Below are 21634 nucleotides of genomic sequence, written 5' to 3'. Positions count from 1 at the left end.
TTCCTTACAAGTTTTAGGTGCTTCATAAAGACCATACTTGAACTAGACAGTCTTATCCATTTTCTAATCATTCAATTCTCAAATTTGCCTAAATTAAATTGGTTAGCAGACCACAGATACTCCCCTCTCTGAGCACAGATGGAGTATGTCTGTCCATGTATGATACATTGAAGAGGAGGGTATGAATAGAAGATGATGAAGATTTTACTTAAGGTACACCTGTATATTCTCACAATGGGAATCTCTAATTAGACCAAAAATCACATTTTCTCCGTTGAGATGTGTCATTGTGTGTGAGAGTAATGTGCATAAGGTTTTGCTCAGAATATTGTTTTATATTATGTGAGAAACTGTTAACACTTCATAGAGAGAGTGGGGCTAATGTATCCATGCATGTTGTCTGAGCAAAATAATACAGTCCCTCTGGTAAATCAATGTCGCAACATGCTGCAGGTTTAATAGATTCATAATTGCGAAAATTTGAATCATGGCTTCGCATGAAGGGTTTATACCGACACATTGCAGACGTTTGCTACAACATTTCACCGCTTAAAAACGTATTAGAGCTCAGTGAAAATGTGGGACATGTCTGGCAAGTAGTTTTTTCGCAGCTCTCTTTAATGCATCACGTGTGTGCTCAGTGGGCTATATCCACCCTGCCGCTTCCAATGAAACACAACACTGTTCTCCTCTGCCGAGGAGCATGTAGCCTTCAGTATGAGTACACTTGATTAGAAGAGGATCATTTTATGCCGGTGAAGCCTTTTGTCTCTTCTACTTCAATACTCTTCAATTTGTATTTTAAAATAAGAAGTTATGACGTCGTGAAGGGACAGGGTTGAGGGTCCGAGTTGGGTAAGTATGATGCTTTTTATCGTGAATATTGTTTGTCACTGAAAAACCATGCGCGTATATTTGTTTCCTTGATATTTTGTTTATTATCAAGACTAAATGCAGTTGCGGCGATAGGAGTTGAGATAGTTTAAACAGAAACTATCCCAGTGCAGCAGGTGCGTTAATTTCCATCCACCTGTTTTTATGTACATTTTCAAATTTGCGCATAAAAAAAATACCTGAGTGAAAAACTCGGAAAATTCGAGAAGAACAAAACATTTCACAACAAACGTTTTTGACTTATCGATAAAAGCAAAATGCGAGAAAGTGCAACAGACTTGGCGTACATGAAGCATGTGACTTAACGCCACAAGCATGTGACTTAACGTCACCGATGAGACGAAAAAGGCGGCAGACGAAAACGAGTGGAATTTGTATTCAGAAAAACTGTCCTGTGTGGACTTCAACAGTATCAATTGTCTGAATCCCATACTGACCCTGGAGAGAAGGTAGCACTTGCAAAGTAGCTTTTTGAATTGTAAATGGAACATTATGGCATAAAACAAATCAAATTGCAAAAAAGCACTCAACAGAACTTCTCAAGGAAACATCTGACTGACATGAATCATGTCATATGATTAAAGCCCTACAGCTCTTTGCACATTTTTCTGTCAGTCATCAATAAATTCTGGTATTCCTAAGCCTTTTCTAAAAAAATATCTCAGTATCATCAATGCTACTGAGGGAAAAATGTGCCTTCCAACCACGACAACATTTTCTTTAGTTACGTGTTCAACATAGCTGTCATACCTAGCTACTAGCACAGCCGAGAATCACCTGGGTTTAGAGGTTTGACACATCCTGCAACTTCATAAGGAGGACAAGACTAGATGCTGTGTGCAGTCACTGCACTGTAGGGCACTACAGTAAATTGCTCCATTTCTCAAGATACTGTAACGACACTGTCTTATGTTTTAAATACACAGGATACAGTGTGCATATGACATTGTTGGAGTTGATGGAAGGCACCTTGAAGGAGCAAGGCTAGCCATTTATCCTTGCTTCCAGTGTTTTAAGCTAAACTATACACATCTTGGACTTACAGTAGGCTATCTATTGTTAATGCAGATGTGAAAGTGATATTGACTTTGCTTATGTGTTTGTTAACCTTATTGTAGTCCAAGGGACATGCTATTCCTAACACATACCATAGTGTCTGTGAATAATAGTGCTGTTTTAAATAAAGTATAATTGCTGTTTAGAAAAATGGGCGTGACAGATTTCGAAATCTAAATTCCTTCCAATAGGTGTCCGTGAGGACAACCACGGTGAATCATCTAAAGAGAAACCTCAGCTCAGTCAAAGTGCAGTTGGAGGCAACCATGAAGAAAATGGAGGATACAGCCACAGGCAGCTGGACTCTAGCCAACAACCCTACCTCCTCTACAGTGAAGAACTCCTGCCACCCCAATCTAAAGGTGTGTGTGTGTGTGTGTGTGTGTGTGTGTGTGTGTGTGTGTGTGTGTGTGTGTGTGTGTGTGTGTGTGTGTGTGTGTGCGCGCGCGTGCGCGACCTGTCAAGCCCTTGTTTTGACTTGCAGACAAACCATATATCATTTTTACATGAAGACATGTACATAACACCATCTTCACTGAACTAAGATGCACATGTTCAATTTGGGTTTGTTGTGCACCAGTTTAGTCAAAACTTTGGCATATTGTAAGTGGCTTTCCTAGTGGTATGATGAAAATGTGGCCTGGCACTCTTGTTTTCATGTTTTGCGTAAAAACGGTACAAAACTACGAACACTTGATAAAGATTCTATGTATCAAACTTGGAAGTACTTTTTTATTTCCACAAATCTTTTCTTTAAGTCTTGTGGAATATTTGTATACCATGCAAAGATCCAGTTTTGAAGTGGCAGAGAGGGAAAATACTAGATTATGTACAGTTACACAGGCCAATGGGGACGGCGTAGTATAGCGGCGAACAGTCATGAGAACATGTCTGTGTTCCAGCCTGAAAGGGCAGAGGGCTACATGTCTGTCATTTGACTAGCCTAGAGGGGGCACATGAATATCTCTCCAATGACTGGGATCACATGTATGTAAAAAAGTCACAGAGTGCATATGTGTGTGTGTGTGTGTGTGTGTTTGTGTGTGTGTGTATGTATGTATGTATATGTGTATATATATGTGTATATGTGTGTGTATATATATGTGTGTGTGTGTATATATATATATATATATATATATATATATGTATGTATGTATGTATGTGTGTGTGTGTGTGTGTGTGTGTGTATATATATGTGTGTGTGTATGTATATATATATATATATATATATATATATATACACACACACACACACACACACACACACACACACACACACACACACACACACGTGTGTCAGTTAAACGCGTTATTAACGCCGTTAACGCAAACCCATTTTAACGCCGTCAGTTTTTTTATCGCAAGATTAACGTTCTTTTTGGCCTAACAAACTTTGTAGTTTTTTCACATGCTGTTGCAACAACTAGTAACGTTAGAAAAACTACAACACCACACCGGATCTAGCTAGACCGGAAACAAAACAACAGACACACTTGTTTGGGCTTGCGAGCCGGCCAAAGAGTAGTACATACCTGCAAACTAGTCGCTTTTCGGCGAAAATTGCCGTTTTGAAGGGGAAAATGTCATCCACGTGAATCGTGTAGATCCGAAGAGTTTTTATTTGGGGGGGGGGGTCCGAGACCCGGTGCTAATACGGCACCGGTGCCTTAACGACCGTAATCTACTGGACCGAATAGCAACGCGGATTTTGGTGCCTTATTTAGGTGCCACTTAAATGCCTGCGCTTCTCTCTGATGCTCCGAAAACAGACGTTAGAATTTATAAATCCAGGATAACCGATAAAGCGAGGCTTGAACTAGTCTAATCAGTGCATCCTGGCTAGGTGTGTTTCATGAAGGCCAAGCCAGGCTGAGGAGGAGTGACTAGGTCAAGCCAGGATAAAGTAATTTGGATAGATGCACATTCACGGCTTTCCTTAACAGACCGCAAGGTCGATCACAGATTTACTGATGCTAAAATGGAGAATATGCATTGTTCATACTTTATACAGAGTGAGCAGCAGCTTCTTGTAGATGTATGATAACGTGAAACACATTATTTGTAAAAAAGAAACCCGGCCGCTGTAATGAAACAGCCAGAGAAAGCATAGCAGATGATCGCAGACTGACTGAATGCATAAGCAGCCTAAATATATACATTAACTGACCACTGCTCTGAATTGAAACCGCCATATTCATACCATTCAAGGATTAGGCTACTAGGCCTAATCATTTGCACAAATGAACAGTTGTACTCTTTGCCTTAAAAGTAAGCAGAACATAATGTTACTCAGGAAATTTACCATGAAGATCAATTTTCTACAACGCTAGAATATGATGCGTAAATATATTGTTTCTCCCTCTCTCTCATGGGTTAAAATATAAATTACCTAAGTCATTAACTTCCATTGGTCGCTTTGAATGCAAAGTGTGCAACTGTTCGTTTTTGCAAATGACAAGTGACTCATTGAATGGTTTCAGTTAAGAGCAGTTGTTCGTAAATGTATATTTTTAGACTATCATTCAGTCAATCCGCTATTATCTGCCACACTTTTTCACAAGTTTTTTTTTTTTTTACAGAGGCCGAGTTTCCTTCTTTACATATTATATACTTTGCTGCCTCGTATATATGGACATAGAAAAGAAAGACACTGAAGAAATTGGACTCTAAAATCTAGAAACTAATAAAAATAACTAGAACTGCAAGCAGTTATGACAGGGTCCAAGCCTCCCGGCACGAGTCGCCCCTGACGACCCGGGGAGCACGCGAAAGCGGGACCCAAAGCATAACGGTGGGGAGCCGAACGTCGGGAAATATCGAGAGGTGTGAGCCACAAGGTCTGCGGTACATTGCGGTTGCAAATATCCCATTAACATTGAGTAAAAGGGCCAAAACTGGTCTACGTTGACTATAGCTCCCCCTAATGGCCGATCTTTGCCAAATTTGGTACAGACCATCGCAAGTTGAACAACAATCTCAAGGTTTGTGATGGTAGCATTTACTGCGGCAAAGATATTGCCATTGCAAATTTCCCATTTAAATGCATTATTTGCCAAAACGCGTCTACGTTCATTATATCGCCCCCTAATGGCCGATCCTCATCAAATTTGGTACAGAGCCTCAGAGTGGGATGTCGAACAATAATACCAAAATATGCTAAAGTTTGTGTTTTATGGCTTGCTACGAAAATTAGGTTGGTTGTAAATTGTGCATAGTTTAACGTAGCAAAATTACGTAGCACGACCTAGGAGGAGTTAGGACAAGTTGGTTTTGCACATTGCGTGATATTGCGAAAAAAATTTCTTAACGGAAATGGACGTGGCCTACATCATCAGATTCAGCTCGATTCAAGGAACACGTGTATGTAATGGTTTCTAATGTGTATTGTGGGAGTTATAGGCAAAAACACATTTGATGTCATTATAGTGCCCCTAGTGGTCCATATGTGTAATTTGTGTGTAACGTATGTGAGGTCCATGAACCATTGTACATCTACACTGTAAATTTGAAGTTGCTCACATTAGTGTAAGTGGTGAATCCAAACCTGGTCGCATAGGCCACACCCACTTTGACGAATCAGTACCCCACTGTAGGGGTGGCCTCAGGAGTGGCCCTAGATGGTACCCTCAAAATTTCGAAAAAATCGGATGAGCCGTTCATGAGATATAAACTTTTTGTACTTGTAGGGCCCCCTAGTGGCCAAGTTTTGTATAATTTGTTTTGGAGGCCCGGAGGGTCATGGCAAACAAGAATTCAGGGAACGCGTGAATGTGTATTTTTAATGTACGATGTCCGGTTTGGGAGTTATAAGGCCAAACGTATATTTTCTGCTATAGCGCCACCTAGTGGTGGAAGTGGGAGAATTGTTTTGTCCGAGGTCCTTGCAGGGATCTGGACCAGTCCTGAAAACGGCACCCCCCCACCATGTACAGTTTAGGCTGTAGCATCACTTATAGGCTGAGAAAAATAATAAACCTTAGGAAAACAATAGGGTTCCACAGCTCCGCTGGATCTGTTCCCAGCCCCCTCGGGCTTGGACCCCTAATTAAGTGATAAATGCTATGCACACTGTAAACATGAATGTAACAGAGTATATTTATCAGTTATTTCCCCCAATTAAAATAAAATAAATATAAGGTCAAAAACCATTGGGGTGTCCTTTCCCTGTTGTTACATGCACGTACAGTAGCCTACAACACTATATAGTTATTGGTCCAGTGAACTAAGTCTATAATTTGGGAGGATTGTACAATTAGGATATTGTCTTAAAATTGTACAATTCTCCCAAATTATAGTCCCAGTTTACTGGACAACACAAATTGTGTGATAAGAATGCCAAATACAATGCACATGGAAGAGGAACAAACATGTAAACAACTAAAATAATTTAAGGTGCATTGGTCCACCCTAGCCTTGGTCCACTATTTCATTAGCCTTTTCTAATTATCTCAACAATTGCCGTAATATATTCATCAAACTTCTAACAACAATATGTGAACAGCAGTTTTCATACAGCAATACCACACAATGTCACATGAATAATTATAAAAAATAATGGTCACAACTTTAAATAACAGTGCTTAACTGAACAGCAATATGTACCTGTTGTATTTTAATGCAGGCTGATAATAATAACGTAAAACCTCTGCTGAGTGAACAGAAAAGGTAGCCTGGTCCTACCAGACTCTCGTACATTTCATTTGTACAGAGAGTCTGGCCACTCTCCATTGACAAGACTCTGTTGAAGTTTAAAACTACTGGATCTTCCCAGAGCCACTCTGGATCTGCCATAACCAATTGCTAACGTTTGGTCGTGACGTATGTCATGCGCATGTACAACAAGAGGGGAGACCGACAACTATCGGCTTATATTTAGCATTAGCATCGCTAGCGTTACCCTTAGCCAACTCCTTCTCCACTAACGGAGCGAGCTGGAAAATCAAACTTTTCCCGAAGCCCGTGGGGAGGAGGGCCACAACATCATGGCCACCAACACAACTCAGCAAATATTGTTCTTGTTCGGGCTTTAACTTCTGGATATTCGGCAGCGTTGCCAGTGTGCCACAACGGACCAAATGGCTTCGCTCGCATCTAGCGCACAACCTCAATGTCATCGTTCTCAGTCACTCCCTCTGTTCGCTGATTGTCCGCCAAATATTTGGCTGGAGAAAACCCAAGAATATACCGCAAACCAGACGAAGTACTGAAGGGAAATGAAAATTGAGCCTGGTCAGGAGCAGGCTAGCTGCACAGAGTAAATCTCGATGGTAACTTAGGTGCCTTTGCTTTTGTGAAACAGAGTCAAGGCTAAATTGAGCCAGGATAACTGGGAAATCCCGGCTTAATCCGCTATCTAGGTTTTGTGAAATAGCCCTCTGGTCTGCGGCCAGTGTTTATGTGCGTGCGTGTGTCGGCCCGCCCCCGCGAAGCTCCGACACGTAGACAGCAGAGGAACAGAAGAAAGTAGCTGCATCTTCACCACAATGAAGGCTGAAAAACAGAACTACTGTATATAGCAGGCGCGTAGTCAGTAATGGGCCAGGGTGGCATTGGCCGCCCACTTTACTCACTGGCCCGTCCTGCCAAGTTTGATCAAAATACATTTTGTTATGAAAAATATTCAAATATATGTAAAAAAAGAAATAGTAACAGAACCAGTTGTGTGTGTTTAATGTGTATTTTCTTCTGATTAAAACGAAACAGTTTAAACCATATAAGGATCAAACAATTAGGACGCTTTCGTAACGTGGTTGGTTGCTATGGTAACAACAGGCAGACTCTCTGGGCTGCGTTCAGCAGCTAACGTTAGCTAGCTGGCTTTTTAGACAATGCGCCATGGATGTGTTAAGCAATGTACTGTTAAAAGTTACCGCGACAACAATAGCTTGTCTTTAAAGTGGTATGGACAGTTTTCTTGGATGGAATACAGTGTAAATAAAGGACGAGCTTTTCTGCAGCATGTGCAGACATTTCCCCAGCGGAGCTGACGGCCCATCAGCGAGAGAGGAGTTTGTTTGAGTGCTGGCCCTCACAGAGAGTAACATTAAGTAAAACGTGTTTCATGCTTCTTGCGTTATTAATTAAGTAACCTAGTAACCTTCCTATTTAGTAAGAAATGGTGAACACTGATGATGGCTTCTAGCTGAAACGCGTTTGTGTTTTGCCCACATTAAAAACTTATCTGTGAGTGACGTAGTTTTTAGTTTTCTTTGATCCTGTCACTATCGTGGACTCGATACACTGTCTAAGATTTGGTGCCTTGCTGGCCACTTTTCATTATATCTTTCATAATTAAAACAATGCTTAGCTGGAAGTTTTCATTCTTTGATTTTCTTTTACTGCTGGTAGTGCATTTGCTGCTCATGATCTGACCATAGTCCTGAAGCAACAATGCTGTTATGAATGCACAAAGGATATGTTACATGTGCGATTTCTGTCTGATGTAGGCTATTCTATGTCATGCAGTATGTAAACACCTTCTCTGCTGTTTGGGTTCATGTTTAGTTGCCACTTTGTGCAATAAAATGGTTAATTTTATAACAGTGCTGTGCAGAGCCAATGCTGCTGGTTCTGCCGGTGCAAATATATTTTTGCCTGAATAGGTTAAAATCGACAGGTTTTTGTCTATATTGTTGTGTACAAACTTTTAGACAGAGCTAAAATTGTTGCTGTTTTTTTCAGTTTGTCCTTTTTGCTACGTCCATTTTCATTTAATCATCCAGCCCTATATAGCTAATATATAATAGCTATACTGTGGCTGTTAGCATTTCTCCTGTGCCTTGATTTCTTATATTCTGAATAAAACGTGTCTTCTGTGTGTTGGTGTTGTTTAAATCCATTCATTATTTAAACATCTACTGAAAGTTATTCTGGTAGGCCTAGTTGACCCCAGCTCTTTCTACCCTTTGGACTGGGTATAAGTCGCTGTGAAAAATTCCTTTGACAAAGTTTGTGCTTCAGTAAAATAGGTCAGAACAGAGGGTCTGTGCCTCTTTATTGGATTAGGTAGCACATTGGACAATAAACAAAAAGCTGCTTAGTGAAATATTTGAGCAACTACAAGCAACAATAATAAGGAATTCCAGTCATGCTGCCTTTTGTCCATGCATATTGTTCTTCCATGTGGGTTAATTCTACAATGAACCTCTCAGTGAGGTTTTTTTAATAAATGATGCACTTCGAGAAAAATAGTTTTTGCCTACTTGTAGCACACACATGTTGCTAATATTCACAGCACCATTCGGCATGTTTGTTTAGCCCACATTAGGATTGTAAATACTGTACATACCTCAGATGGAAGTGTTGTGAGATAAAGTTAGTCATACTCTTTAATTCTTGTTGAAAGATCTTTCTATTCCAGTACTTGAACCATGTAACCTGACAAGCCAGATGGTTTGTTAGAGCGAACAATCTAAGAAGCCGTCATTGGAAACTGTTTGGGAAATGACTTTCAAAAAAATAACTTGGCAGGTGATTGGATGAACCATCAGTCTATCATATCCTCCATTGTTGTTTTAAATGAAGGCAAGTCCCGCCATACGAAGCAGCTCGATTGGTTGGGGTTAGGCATTGACCTTGAGTGGTTAAGGTTAGGATAGCCGATTGGTCAGGGGATAGGACCTGAACAAATTGGGTTACATTAACTTGTGTAAGCATGGACGCCTGGCCAATAGCAGTGTGTGAATGCTATTGAAGGGCGGGCCTTGCCTCGAAGTTGCGTGGGTTCCATAAAAATGCATCATGGCCGTCACAAACACCTAAACACCGCCCGTAGCTACCAGTAGCTCCTCACCGGACGCTGATTGGTTCGGTGGGCTGGTAGCTCAGACAAAAACGCATTACTTGAAGCCTGACAAGATGGATTTTTGTGTGGTATGTAATCTTGCAATTTTTGCGTGATATCGCAAAAATCAAGCTGCCGTGCAAGGTAATGAACCATGTGGACATCTGAGATATATATCCAGGTTTTAAAAAGTGAATAAAAAATAAAACATTTGTAAATGTGCACCCTTTGTTTGTTTTTATTTATTTATTTATTTTTTTGGCTTTTCCGCCTTTTAATTTTTTGACAGGACAGCTAGGTGAGAGAGAGGGGGAAGACATGCAGAAAGTCGTCACAGGTCGGATTCGAACCCTGGACCTCTGCATCGAGGGATAAACCTCTCAGTATTTGTGTGCCTGCTCTACCCACTGAGCCAACCTGGCCAAAATGTGGCCCTTTGTAACAAGAGCTTTTGAGGAATGTATCTTATATAAGTTCATTCTAAAAGAACAATTTTGGTGCAAACCAGATTTAAAAGCAGGAAGACAATGTAATGTAAACATTAATCATAGCAGGTATAGATAATGGATGGATTAATGTATACTGTATATAGTCATAGAGTGATGCCAGTAGCAGCAGATTAACAAAATTATATTAGACATGGCAAGAAGAATGTTTTAAGAAGAGATCTGAAATGATGTTGCTTACACACCTCACTATTCCCATTTCAAAAGGGTTCCTTTTTACATTATGGCAAACTACCGACACCATGATGCTGGTGTAAGGTTTCCCCAAGTCAACATTATTAATGCAGTCATATTAGAACCATAGTGCCGCAGCGTTCCTGCAGAAGCATTATATATCAAAATATAATCTGCGGTATGAATGGTAAATATGCACTTTACATCAGAGCGAAGCCTGCCCTTACATTGAAATATGTATTAATCAGCTGCAGACCACCCAGGTGGTTGCCATAGCTCCACTGGTTCCTCTCAGCTCCTCACACTTTATTATCATCCGTCACCACGTTAATGCTGCAGAAAGTGAGACTTTTTATTAAATTTGGCAATTTTATTTTTCTTTGGCTGTATGCACATTATAAGCAGTCTGAGTTGCACTAAACACTGTGTTGGTTACTTAATCTATATACATGAACTGTTAAATAAATGCTGAGAAACGTCATTACGTATTTATTTTTTAGGTTGGACTAGTTCATTACCCATGTTGTACCAATGTAGGATCTACATGTTGTTAGCCAATATTACATGTGATATGTCCTAAGGCGTAATACCTCACCATCTACTATTTTATTTGTGCTTTCACTTGGAGCCATGACCTGAATATAACATATGTTTTCAGTGTTAAAACCTTTGTCTGTTACTGCAGCTGATTTATAGATCATCATCATAAAATGCTCATCAATCACTGTTGATATTTTGAGACTTATCTGTGAATTGTATTGAACATTTTGGAATGCTAATAATGCCATTATTGTCAAGACCAGTGGTATGTGAATTCAGAGTTGCTTTCAAATGAGATTAAAATAAATTCAGCTGACTGAAAAAATTGTGAAAAACTGGAGCATGTATGCTTCTCTTTGGAGCTTGGAATAATTTCACCCCTAAGATTGCAGGCTATGGTTACCTCTCACCTGTTTCCAATTATGCTGCATGTCAGTCGGTCTGTTGGCTCATAGCGCAGTGGATGAGTCTGTGTCCTCGCAGGTTTGGCTTCTCTAATCCTCCCTTTGTTACTGGCTGTCAGTGTCCGCAGGTGGCTTAGCGCAATACACTGGTCCAAGCTTTAACAGCCAGCTTTCCCTTTGCAAATGTGTATTAGCACTGCACATTTACGTCATACGTAGACATACACTCACTCAGAGAAATACATGCACAAAGTCACATCTAGTGCTTAGTAAGATGTACTTTTTTTTCATTGTTTTTTTTAAGTTACAAAATGTATATGTTCCTCTTTCCTCAGCCTTTAGAGTTTGACTTTCTTAATTTTTGTGTCTCCTTTCCACTGTGGCTGTGAGATGTTCAAACTGTCTTACCACTACTACTAGTAATAATAATTTTAAGATTACAATACAGGTTGATAAATTCTTTTGAAATTAAAATGTAGGGGACTTCAGGACATTGTTTGACACAGTGTGGTGTCTTCTCTTTCTGTATCTCTGTAGATGTTCGTTGCAGCCTTGTCCTTTGCCTACTTTGCCAATGCTTTATCTGGCAGCTACATGAAGAGCACAATTACACAACTAGAACGACGATTTGACATCCCCAGTTATCTGATCGGCATCATAGATGGGAGCTTTGAAATGGGTGAGTTTCTTAATTCCTTTTTGTCTGTGTCCCTCTATGTACAGGCTAAATAGTTTTGAAGCATTTATATCCTAATGCAAGTAAGCCAAAAATATGTTCTCAGCATGCACGCAAGCTTGACACTATAGAATATATGCATCCCCTTGAGCTTTGATTCGTCACAATAGTCACCTACCTTTTTGACTCTAAATAAACGAAACATCTTTTCAAGAGTACAGCATGTAGGCTTGGAATAAGGATGTATTCCAAGCCTACGTATGGAATACAGCCTTTGTAGAATACTATACTAATTGAAATTCTCTCAACAGTAGGTCTCATAGTTTTGGCCTTGACTCATCTCCATCTCCTTTTCTGAATATCTCAACCTTGTAGGGAATTTGTTGGTCATTGCCTTCGTGAGCTATTTTGGTGCCAAATTCCATCGACCCAAGATCATAGCAATCGGATGCATCCTGATGTCTTTTGGGACCTTCTTGATTGCCATGCCTCATTTTATCATTGGCCGGTAGGCAAAGTGTCGTGTCTGTCTGCATGCATTGGAGTTTGCAAATTCCATTCATGTATTTCTTTGATTTAAAGTGCTCATATTATGCTCATTTTCAGGTTCATAATTGTATTTAGAGGTTGTACCAGAATAGGTTTATGTGGTTCAATTTTCAAAAAAACACCATATTTTTGTTGTACTGCACATTGCTGCAGCTCCTCTTTTCACCCTGTGTGTTGAGCTCTCTGTTTTAGCTACCGAGTGAAGCATCACACTTCTGTTCCATCTTTGCTGGGAGTCGCACATGCGCAGTAGCTAGGTAAGGACTATTAGCTAGTAGGGCTGAACAATTTTGGAAAATAATCTAATCGCGATTTTTTTTCACCAACATTGCGATTTAATATGTGATTATTTTTTTAAGCTCTTTGTCTTCTGTATTATTCAACAAAGACAAGCAATACATCATTGTATAGTATGAACAACACAAGGTTAGATAGATTAAACAAATTGTTCTTTCCTGGAGGTCAGGCCTGTATGTGATGATGAAATTAGGTGATGCATGAATTTATATGAATGACATCTTTTCTTTAACTACTTCAATCACAGTAGTATATTGAGCACTGACCAAACCTGGTGTAAACATTCATATGAAAGTCAGAAACAAATCACACAAACTCAAGTGCAGATTGCAGAAATATAAAAACAAATATGTGGCTTTACCACACTTAGTAGTATTTAGATTATTTAATTGTTACACTTTTTAAACACTGTCTTTGAACTTTACTAGACCGTTAAATAAGTAAAAAAAAATATATACAACGGTGTATTTTTTTTACAGCGCACACAGAGGAGCTGCCTCCAGCCCCTCCCCCTCATGAAGTTGCGTGCCGTGTGCATGACAGCATCAACGTTGCACTTGATCAGAGAGGCTATCGTTACGTTAGTAGTAGCATGCTGCTGGTGGTCTTGCCGTGGGATTAACAGTACTAATAAAACCGTTGAAACAACGCGGCCATGCTGTTGTGAAAGCTCCCTGAACGTAATTTATCAGAGTCTTGTTGTTACCCCTCTCCGCGGCAGTCTCCTCCACTCCATATCTTTATAACGGAGCTAGCTAACTGGAGCTAACCACTAATCAGAGCTAATCGTTGCTAACCGAGCCTTCAGTTCTCCGTGCCCGTATTCATTAACTGCATGTATGGACTCGAGCCGAATAAAACCCTTCATTTAGCTAAAATGGCTGTAAAAGTTTTAAACTACAACTCAGAGTTGTTTGAATGACAGAAATCTGCTCAAGGTACGGCGTAGCGTTAGCATGCCAAGTTGATGCTTTCTCTGCGGAGTGCAGACTGATTTGCTCTCGTGAGTCACGTGACCAAATCGCAGCCTTTGTGATTAGGAAATCGCGCTTTAACATATCGCGATATTATTGCAAATGCAATTAATCATTCAGCCCTCCTAGCTAGTCAGTTGCAGTTGATTATGAGGGCGTGCCACGCTAGCAGCTAGGTGAGCATTATAACGTGTTACAAAGTGATGCCTATTTGTTACGGAAGTAAAGGCTGGATTGCAATAGAGCTGTTTGGAGCGGTTTGTGAACAGTGTTTTCTGTTTTCTTTGGGGTAGACTTTGGGCTTTTTTACTTTTTAAACCTATAACGTGCACAAAAAGATATAAAACACAATAAAGGAAAGGGAAAAAGCCAAAAAGCATAATATGAGCACTTTAAGTCTTGAAGTCTTGTAGTGACAGTATTTCTTGCACTTTGAAAAAGATGTATGTATTCGTGCTTCACATTGTGAGTATCTAACGATACCTGATGCTTTCTCCCTTCCCTTGTTTAACAGTCTCATTGGTATTTTGTACGCAGCTATAAGATCGAAACATCAGTTAGATGGTCAGTGAATTCAACCAATAACCTCTCTCCATGTCCAGCAAGTTCTGAGTCCACCAGGGCAGGTGACAGACCCTCTATACTGCCCTCTAGAGGTAAGAGGTGAAGTAGTGTGCTTAGTCAAAGAAACGCATAGCTTATTTCTTTATTTACAACTTGTGAATATGGTCAAATCATTTTTTACCAATACTATTTTCTGTATTGTTTGTTCTGTCTTGGGACCCACGTGTGTGTTTTACATATGAGGACATTGTCAGACAACCCGAAAATTTTGACAATCGCAGTAAACTAGTCTACTTTGACATTGCAGGAGTTGTCTCAGTGTGACGTGGTACACCAAAACCAGTCTCATTATGGTTAATATGAGTAACAAGAATGTAGTAAAAGCAAGTGTGGTTTTTCAATTGTTCCCAATGAGGACAAAGCATATGCCGCCGCCCAGTGAAAAGGCGCTGCACCCAGCAGCTTTTTCAGAGTGCTCCGCTTTTTTTGTGCGTCTGCGCCGAGCACTTCTAGTTAAAAATCTCTGAACTTTTCAGGAAAAAGCGCTGGTGTCATCACTGTTGCTCCTTTGACAGAAAAGCCCATTAGTGGGAACAGGATATTGCTGATTGCGCTTTTGTCACTGTACGTGTCGTAAGCTTGTTGTTAGTTGTGTAGTCAACCCTCTGTTAACTTAGCGTTAAGTTAGCTACCTATGTACCAACGTTAATGTTGTTGTCATAGAAACAAAACCCAACGGCAGAACTCCCCAGCGCCTTTCTGCCAGAGAAAAACATTGTATGGATACAGGCCCTGAGTTCGTTGTAGTTTTTTGTTAATGTGTTGTCAAATTTTAAGGGTTTAAATTATACATTCTCAAATCATTTTTATGCCTTCGAGCCGGCGACAGCTGTGGCCGGGGTTTTTGGCCATAACTTGAGAATTGAAGCAGGCTTCAGTGTTGTGAGCCCAGTCCCATTTTTTATTGATTTGGACTTGATGATGTCTTTACCCTTCCTCTCCCTGGATGACAACCAGGACAGGGGGCCTCCTGTTTATCTGGTAGTCCCCCACAAGCTCAGTGATTTTGCTGATGCACCATGTGACGAAGCTCTCATCAGTCCTCTGTACTCCTCTCTAAAAATAGTCTAAGTAAAGCCAGCATGTTTCTCACTGGAAATTATTCACTGGAATCATACATGTACATAGTGCTACCTTCCATTTTGCCAAAAATACACTTAATACCTTATTAAATTCCTTCAAAATCTATTAGTATGGACAGACATGGATGTAAACTGAACTTGACTGGTTGGTGGAGTCATACAACCACAAGGCGGTAATTCTAGTTCCTATTTCATTTTTAACTGTAGGCTGTGAGCAGGACTCCAGTGTTTCAATGTGGATCTATGTGTTTCTGGGAAATGTCCTGCGTGGGATTGGAGAGACTCCAGTACAGCCTTTGGGAATCTCCTATATTGATGATTATGCACAGTCAGAGAATGCTGCCCTCTATATTGGTAATGCACCTTACTCACTGGCTATGTTAGTAGCTTTGCACAATACCAAGATTAAGGTCACTTTATTTCCAATGTAATTCATTCAAGTAGATTTTCTTTAGATTTGTATAATTGAATAAAATCAGTTTATATAATGGCAACCAAGAAATCTTTTGTTGTTGTTGTTGTATGTATCGGCAGGGATAGGATTACTAAGGATTAATTGGGAGTAGGTGACTACATGTTTAATTCATACAGGCTTTTTCTAAAAGAAAAATATACTTGAATTGACTGTATTATATAATGAAATGTATTGCAGTACAAATACTAACTAAAATTAATCTTAAAAATGTAATCATTGCTGAATTGAGCCCAAACATAGGATGTTGTGTGTGTATGATAGTAAGTGTTGGATGTGGTTAAATGAAAATACAATTCTTTGTTGTATATTCTAGGATGTGTCCAAACTATATCAATTATTGGTCCTGTCTTTGGGTACCTGCTGGGGTCGCTGTGTGCCAAGATCTACGTTGACATTGGCTATGTGGACATGGGTGAGTAAGCCATCATCTGACTGATAAACTATGACTGATTTAAATAACAATGTTGTGCTTGGTAAATTGCTGTTGCAGATTATCTTTTGTTAACAATGCAGACATGCACTCACACTCCTCTATGGAGAGTTGGATTTAGAAATTGGTTATTGTACATGACACAACACACCTGCCAAGTGGAAATGAATCATGGCAGAGTAAATCCTGTAATACAGTGTAATCAGACTATTGTAAATACAATTCAAGTCCAGAGACGACATGAAATGTTTCCTTTGAACATTTACCACAGGCCGAGATTTTAAGTGTATGTAAAACCCTTTGAAACTGACTCTGTATATACATTGTACTTTATACTTTATTTATAACCTTGCCTTGCTGTAGAACTGAAAGTGTAACCATAGTAAATGAGAAGCAAATTAAGCTAAATGAATCCACATACTGTACTAAGGTTTTTTTGTTTTTTCTCTCTTCACAGAGACGGTGACTTTTACCCCTGGTGATGCCCGCTGGGTGGGGGCATGGTGGCTGGGCTACCTTATCGCTGGTACCATCACTCTCATGTCTGCCGTTCCTTTCTGGTTCCTGCCTAAATCCCTGCCCATGCCTGTAGATAAACATGATACAAGTTGCACTCCAGAGCACACCAGGTTTATCAAAGATTCCCCAACCATGGAGCACAAGTTCAGACCTGAGGAGCCGGCTAATTTCCATCAGATGGCCAAAAGTATGATAATAGTCACAGCAAGTTGTAATGTTAGAAAATTGGAATGTTGTGCAATGGCATCGTAATTGTAATTCGGAGTCTTTAAGGATGTTAAAACTTTCTATTTTACTGCTATCACTGTTTTTCACCGGAGTCTCTTTTACAACTACTTCCTTTATTTCCTTTATTAACCCCTGTGATGCCAATTTAGCAATCATGTTGCTAGATTTAGCAACTTTTAAACTATAATTTTTCAGAATGTTTAGTTTTACTAGGTAATAAGAAAATAAAGCAAAAAATCTATACACCTTGTTTAAACTTGATAGCTCTAATCATTCAATAATCATACACCTTGGTCTGTTTGTTGTTATGGTAATAAGCCACACAAAAGAGCCAACTACAATTGTTCATGTGTGGTTTTATCGTAGGTTTTACTATGTAACAAGACAAATATGAATAAAATAAAGATGTATAAAAAATATCTGATCATAAATCTAAACTAACAAATTTCAAATCATATTTTTCTCCGAGATGGCCAGTAAATTTCAGTAATGTCGTCACAATGTCATTTAGCAACAAATCGACCTGCCTGTTGCAACTCCCCCTGAAAATTTGTTGTCAACACTGATTAACTCACAGTATTCTAACTTTTCAATCACAACTGCAAGCTGATTTTCTTAAAAACTTATGAATTTAAATTGTCCTCAGATTCATGAACAATCCAAATATACAAAGGTTGTAATTTTAAACGTGTTTGTGGGTCTAGTTTTGAACACCATATGCTTGTTATAAATGCAATAGTAATCTGTAAATTATGAAAAGGTTAAGAAAAGCATAAAGCGTTTTAAGCGGTTTTCATAAACTTTCCCACACAGAATTTGTGCCCACATTAAGGAGTCTCCTTGGAAATCCTGTGTACATCACTTTTTTATGCGTGACCATCATTCAGTTCAACTCCCTCATCGGGATGGTCACCTACAAACCCAAATACATTGAGCAACACTATGGCCAGTCCACATCAAAAGCCAATTTTGTCATGGGTAAGCTGACTGTTTTGATAATTCATAATGTTTACCTTGGATGTTTTTTGTCTGGTCATTTTATCTTTGTAGATGAATTGTAGAGACTTGTTAAAAGCCTGTGCTTCTTCACTGAAAGGAAAGTATTTAAGGATGGTCATCTTAAGAGTTTCATGAGCCAGCTTTTGATGAATTTTTTAAAGCTCCAACTCCCACATCCCTCTTAAATAAACGCTGCAGCTTCGACAGCCAGGTTTACAAAAATCATTGGACATTCTGAAATGACAGTTTGGCTTTCATTTAAAAAAGCACACAGATTGATGAGACCAATTATTAGGTCAACCTGATGGAATTGGAGACAGTGTAATAACAGCTCTTTTCCTCCACATTCTGCATTTCTTATCCTCTCTGCCATCAAAAGTAATTTTCATCTTTCACAACATGGACTAAGTACACTTTGCATGAAATATGTATGAGACTACTTTCATATGGATGAGTGCTCTGACTTTGATCCCGTTTGGAGAGCGATGTTGCTGTCTGATGTTGCTTGTTCTTGTTGTATCCTATTGTAATCCTTTATCCCTTTAAGAATCCCTTGTATTCTGCGCTTTGGCTAGGCATGATCAACATCCCGGCTGTTGCCCTTGGGATATTCTCTGGAGGGGTTGTCATGAAGAAGTTCAAGCTGGGTATCATGGGAGCAGCTAAATTTGCCTTTGGGACCTCACTGCTGGGCTACTTCCTGTCACTCTTTTTCTTTGCCATGGGCTGTGAGAACACCAATGTGGCAGGCATCACAGTCTCATATACCGGGTATGTGATTTGGAGTTCTTTTTGTGTTGCCTTTTTTTGTCTATTTTTACATTGCATGCACAGTACTGGTTGTGGCTTCTTATTTGATAAATGTTGAGCTGTAAATAATATATATGCATTTTATTAATGTTGTCACATGCAGAGTGGAAGGCTTGTCTTATCAGGAACAGTCTCTCTTCTCTGACTGTAATTTGGGTTGCTTGTGCTCAAGACGGGAGTGGGATCCAGTGTGTGGAGAGAACGGGATCACCTATGTGTCCCCCTGCTTGGCTGGATGCACCGCCTCCTCTGGCTCCGGCAGAAATATGGTCAGACACACACCACTGACTTCATGACACATCCATATTTCTCAGTATAACTGCTGAATAACATATACAGCCTAATATTTAGGCTTAATCGCTGTGATGCCTACAGAGTAGTACATGACATTTAAGTTGATTGCCATGACCATTTACCTACAGGACAAGTGTTTTCTGCTGTGCTGCAGCTCATCTATCATTCATGAACTTTTCTTCTTTGTTAGGTGTTTGACAATTGCAGGTGTGTAGCGCTGGTTGACACCCAACCCAGCAACCTGACAGCCACTCTAGGCCAGTGTCCACGCAGAGACAGCTGTGACAAAATATTTCCTTACTTCCTGGCTCTGTCTGTCCTTAGCTCCTTTATCATTTCTCTTGGGGGAACACCTGGCTTCATGCTGCTTGTCAGGTCCGTCGACAACCTCCTTGTGGAATCACTAGACTCATTCAACATGCAGCCTATTGTTCAATAGCAATACATCATGTTGTCATTCTTGAACATATTACACTTCCTGCTGTTATCAGAAACATTTGATCACTTACATATGATACAGTAATCATTAGTGGAGATATTTCCTAAATAACTAAAACTGTCAGAAATTAGAAGTTTGCATGAAATATTTTTTTTCTACTTTTGCACCTTAAAGCATCTTGTAATGCTGATTCATAGCGTTTTGTTACATCTTCCAGTACAAAGAGTGTAAATCATTGTCCTCCTTTAAGTGTTGCAGGGTTTAAAAGTCGAGTCTCCTTTAACCTCTCAGTCTTGTCTCTGCAGGTGCATTAAGCCTGAGCTGAAATCCCTTGCTCTTGGAATCTACATGTTGGCCACTCGCACCCTCGGTGAGAACCGTTGTTGGTATTTTGTACATTACTGTCTACTTAGCGTGAATTTAAAACGCACAGAAATCTCCCTAAGATCTACACTACAAATTGTTACTTGAAGCTCATTATATCTAAGAATGTTAAGGATCCTATGCAAATATGCAAAGTATGTTATGCAGCCTTAAAGTTAACTTACAAATTATGAATATCTTATCTTGAAGCAACCCTTCATGTGGTCTTTGTTTGAAGTAACAACTTATTTTGAATTGCACAACAGCTGGAATACCAGCCCCTATATATTTTGGAGCCATTATTGACACAACATGCCTCAAATGGGGAAACAAGATGTGTGGAGGAAGAGGAGCATGCAGAATATATAATACCTCAGCTTACAGGTAATTTGATCTGTGGGGCATTTGTTATGAAACGCTGTATGTAATATCCACTAGGATGCCTTCTAAAACTCGAAAGGGTTCACTTTGAAACAAGACAAAATGTCTGTTAGCTGCCCTGTGAGGCTGCAATGCTAATTAACAAAATTACAAAATGGAAGAAAAACAGAGAGACGGTGTTGCTAATATTAGACCCTTACTACTAGTGGTAACTAGTCTGCCACTGGTAGCTTGACTCTGTCCCAGTTTGTCCCCTAACAATATGTTTTTTTCCCCCTTGTTTGCAGGATAGTGTACCTGGGTCTGACACTGGGCCTAAGGACAGTCTCCTTCCTCCTTTGTATATCAGGCTTTGCTCTACTCAAAAGACATATAAAGAGGGAGGAGAAAAATGCTCAGACCAATGGGAGTGGAGAGTTGGAGTCACTAAGGAAAGAGGAGAACAGCTCCATAGACTGTGAGCAGTTTATACCGGCCTTGGACTGCAATTCTGACAGAGAGTCTCACTTGTGAGCCTTAGCACAACCTCTTCTCTTCTGACTCAGCTCCATGGAGCACCTCAGATGTACAGAGGAATACACTGTGGACACTTTTCATAGCACACAGTGTATATTTGTACAGGGTTTTTATAGATGGCAAGTCATTTAAAAAAAACATGCTATTTCTGGAATGTATAAATGTATGCGTTTGTGTTTTTCATGAATGGAAGACTTATCGAAAAAAAAAAAGTGTTATTGTGCTGTATGTTTTGTTTGTCTTCTTTTAAATTTAAAAAAGATTAAACTTGAAAAAAATGAAAAAAACAGTTCTTGGATTCAACATATACTGTATTAAGGTCCCAGGATAAGATGGTTAAATGCCATCATGTCAGTCGTGGCTTTGCTTTCAGTTCAGAAGACTTACGGACATTAAACGGGTCCGTAGACCTTTTCTGTGGTGTAGGAGCTGTGAATGTGTTAAAGTAATGAATAAGGTCAACAAGCAGATCAAAGCTTGAGGCAGCACAGCTGCACAGAACAGCGAAAGTCTGCCTGTTGGCATACAAAGGGGAAATACCACTTTTGTCCAGATGTAAGAGAAAGCATTCCTTCAATTGGATGTATTTTGTGTCAATGTGGTACCAGCCTTTTCAGTGAC

General features: G+C 39.7%; 1 protein-coding gene across 3 annotated transcripts; it reads left to right on the top strand.

The window, feature by feature from the left end:
• Positions 1-641: 641 nt before the first annotated feature.
• LOC116038669 (solute carrier organic anion transporter family member 1C1-like) lies at positions 642-21154 on the top strand. 3 transcript variants are annotated; one of them, XM_036003315.1, is made up of 15 exons: positions 642-855; positions 2142-2312; positions 11895-12036; positions 12409-12541; positions 14391-14509; positions 15767-15913; positions 16348-16446; positions 16922-17170; positions 18025-18189; positions 18786-18981; positions 19193-19289; positions 19505-19689; positions 20059-20123; positions 20383-20500; positions 20785-21154. In XM_036003315.1, the coding sequence occupies exons 2-15, from the start codon at positions 2217-2219 to the stop codon at positions 21008-21010; spliced, it is 2037 nt and encodes a 678-aa protein (XP_035859208.1). In that variant the 5' UTR covers positions 642-855; positions 2142-2216; the 3' UTR covers positions 21011-21154. The 3 variants fall into 3 exon arrangements, with proteins under 3 accessions (XP_035859208.1, XP_035859207.1, XP_031139091.1); XM_036003314.1 differs by having other exon boundaries at positions 19124-19289; XM_031283231.2 differs by lacking the exons at positions 642-855; positions 2142-2312 and having other exon boundaries at positions 11903-12036; positions 14368-14509; positions 19124-19289.
• Positions 21155-21634: the final 480 nt, after the last annotated feature.

This window comes from Sander lucioperca, chromosome 7, assembly GCF_008315115.2.
Source record: "Sander lucioperca isolate FBNREF2018 chromosome 7, SLUC_FBN_1.2, whole genome shotgun sequence".
Classification (NCBI taxonomy): domain Eukaryota; kingdom Metazoa; phylum Chordata; class Actinopteri; order Perciformes; family Percidae; genus Sander; species Sander lucioperca.
This window is presented reverse-complemented; position numbering and strand designations above follow the sequence as displayed.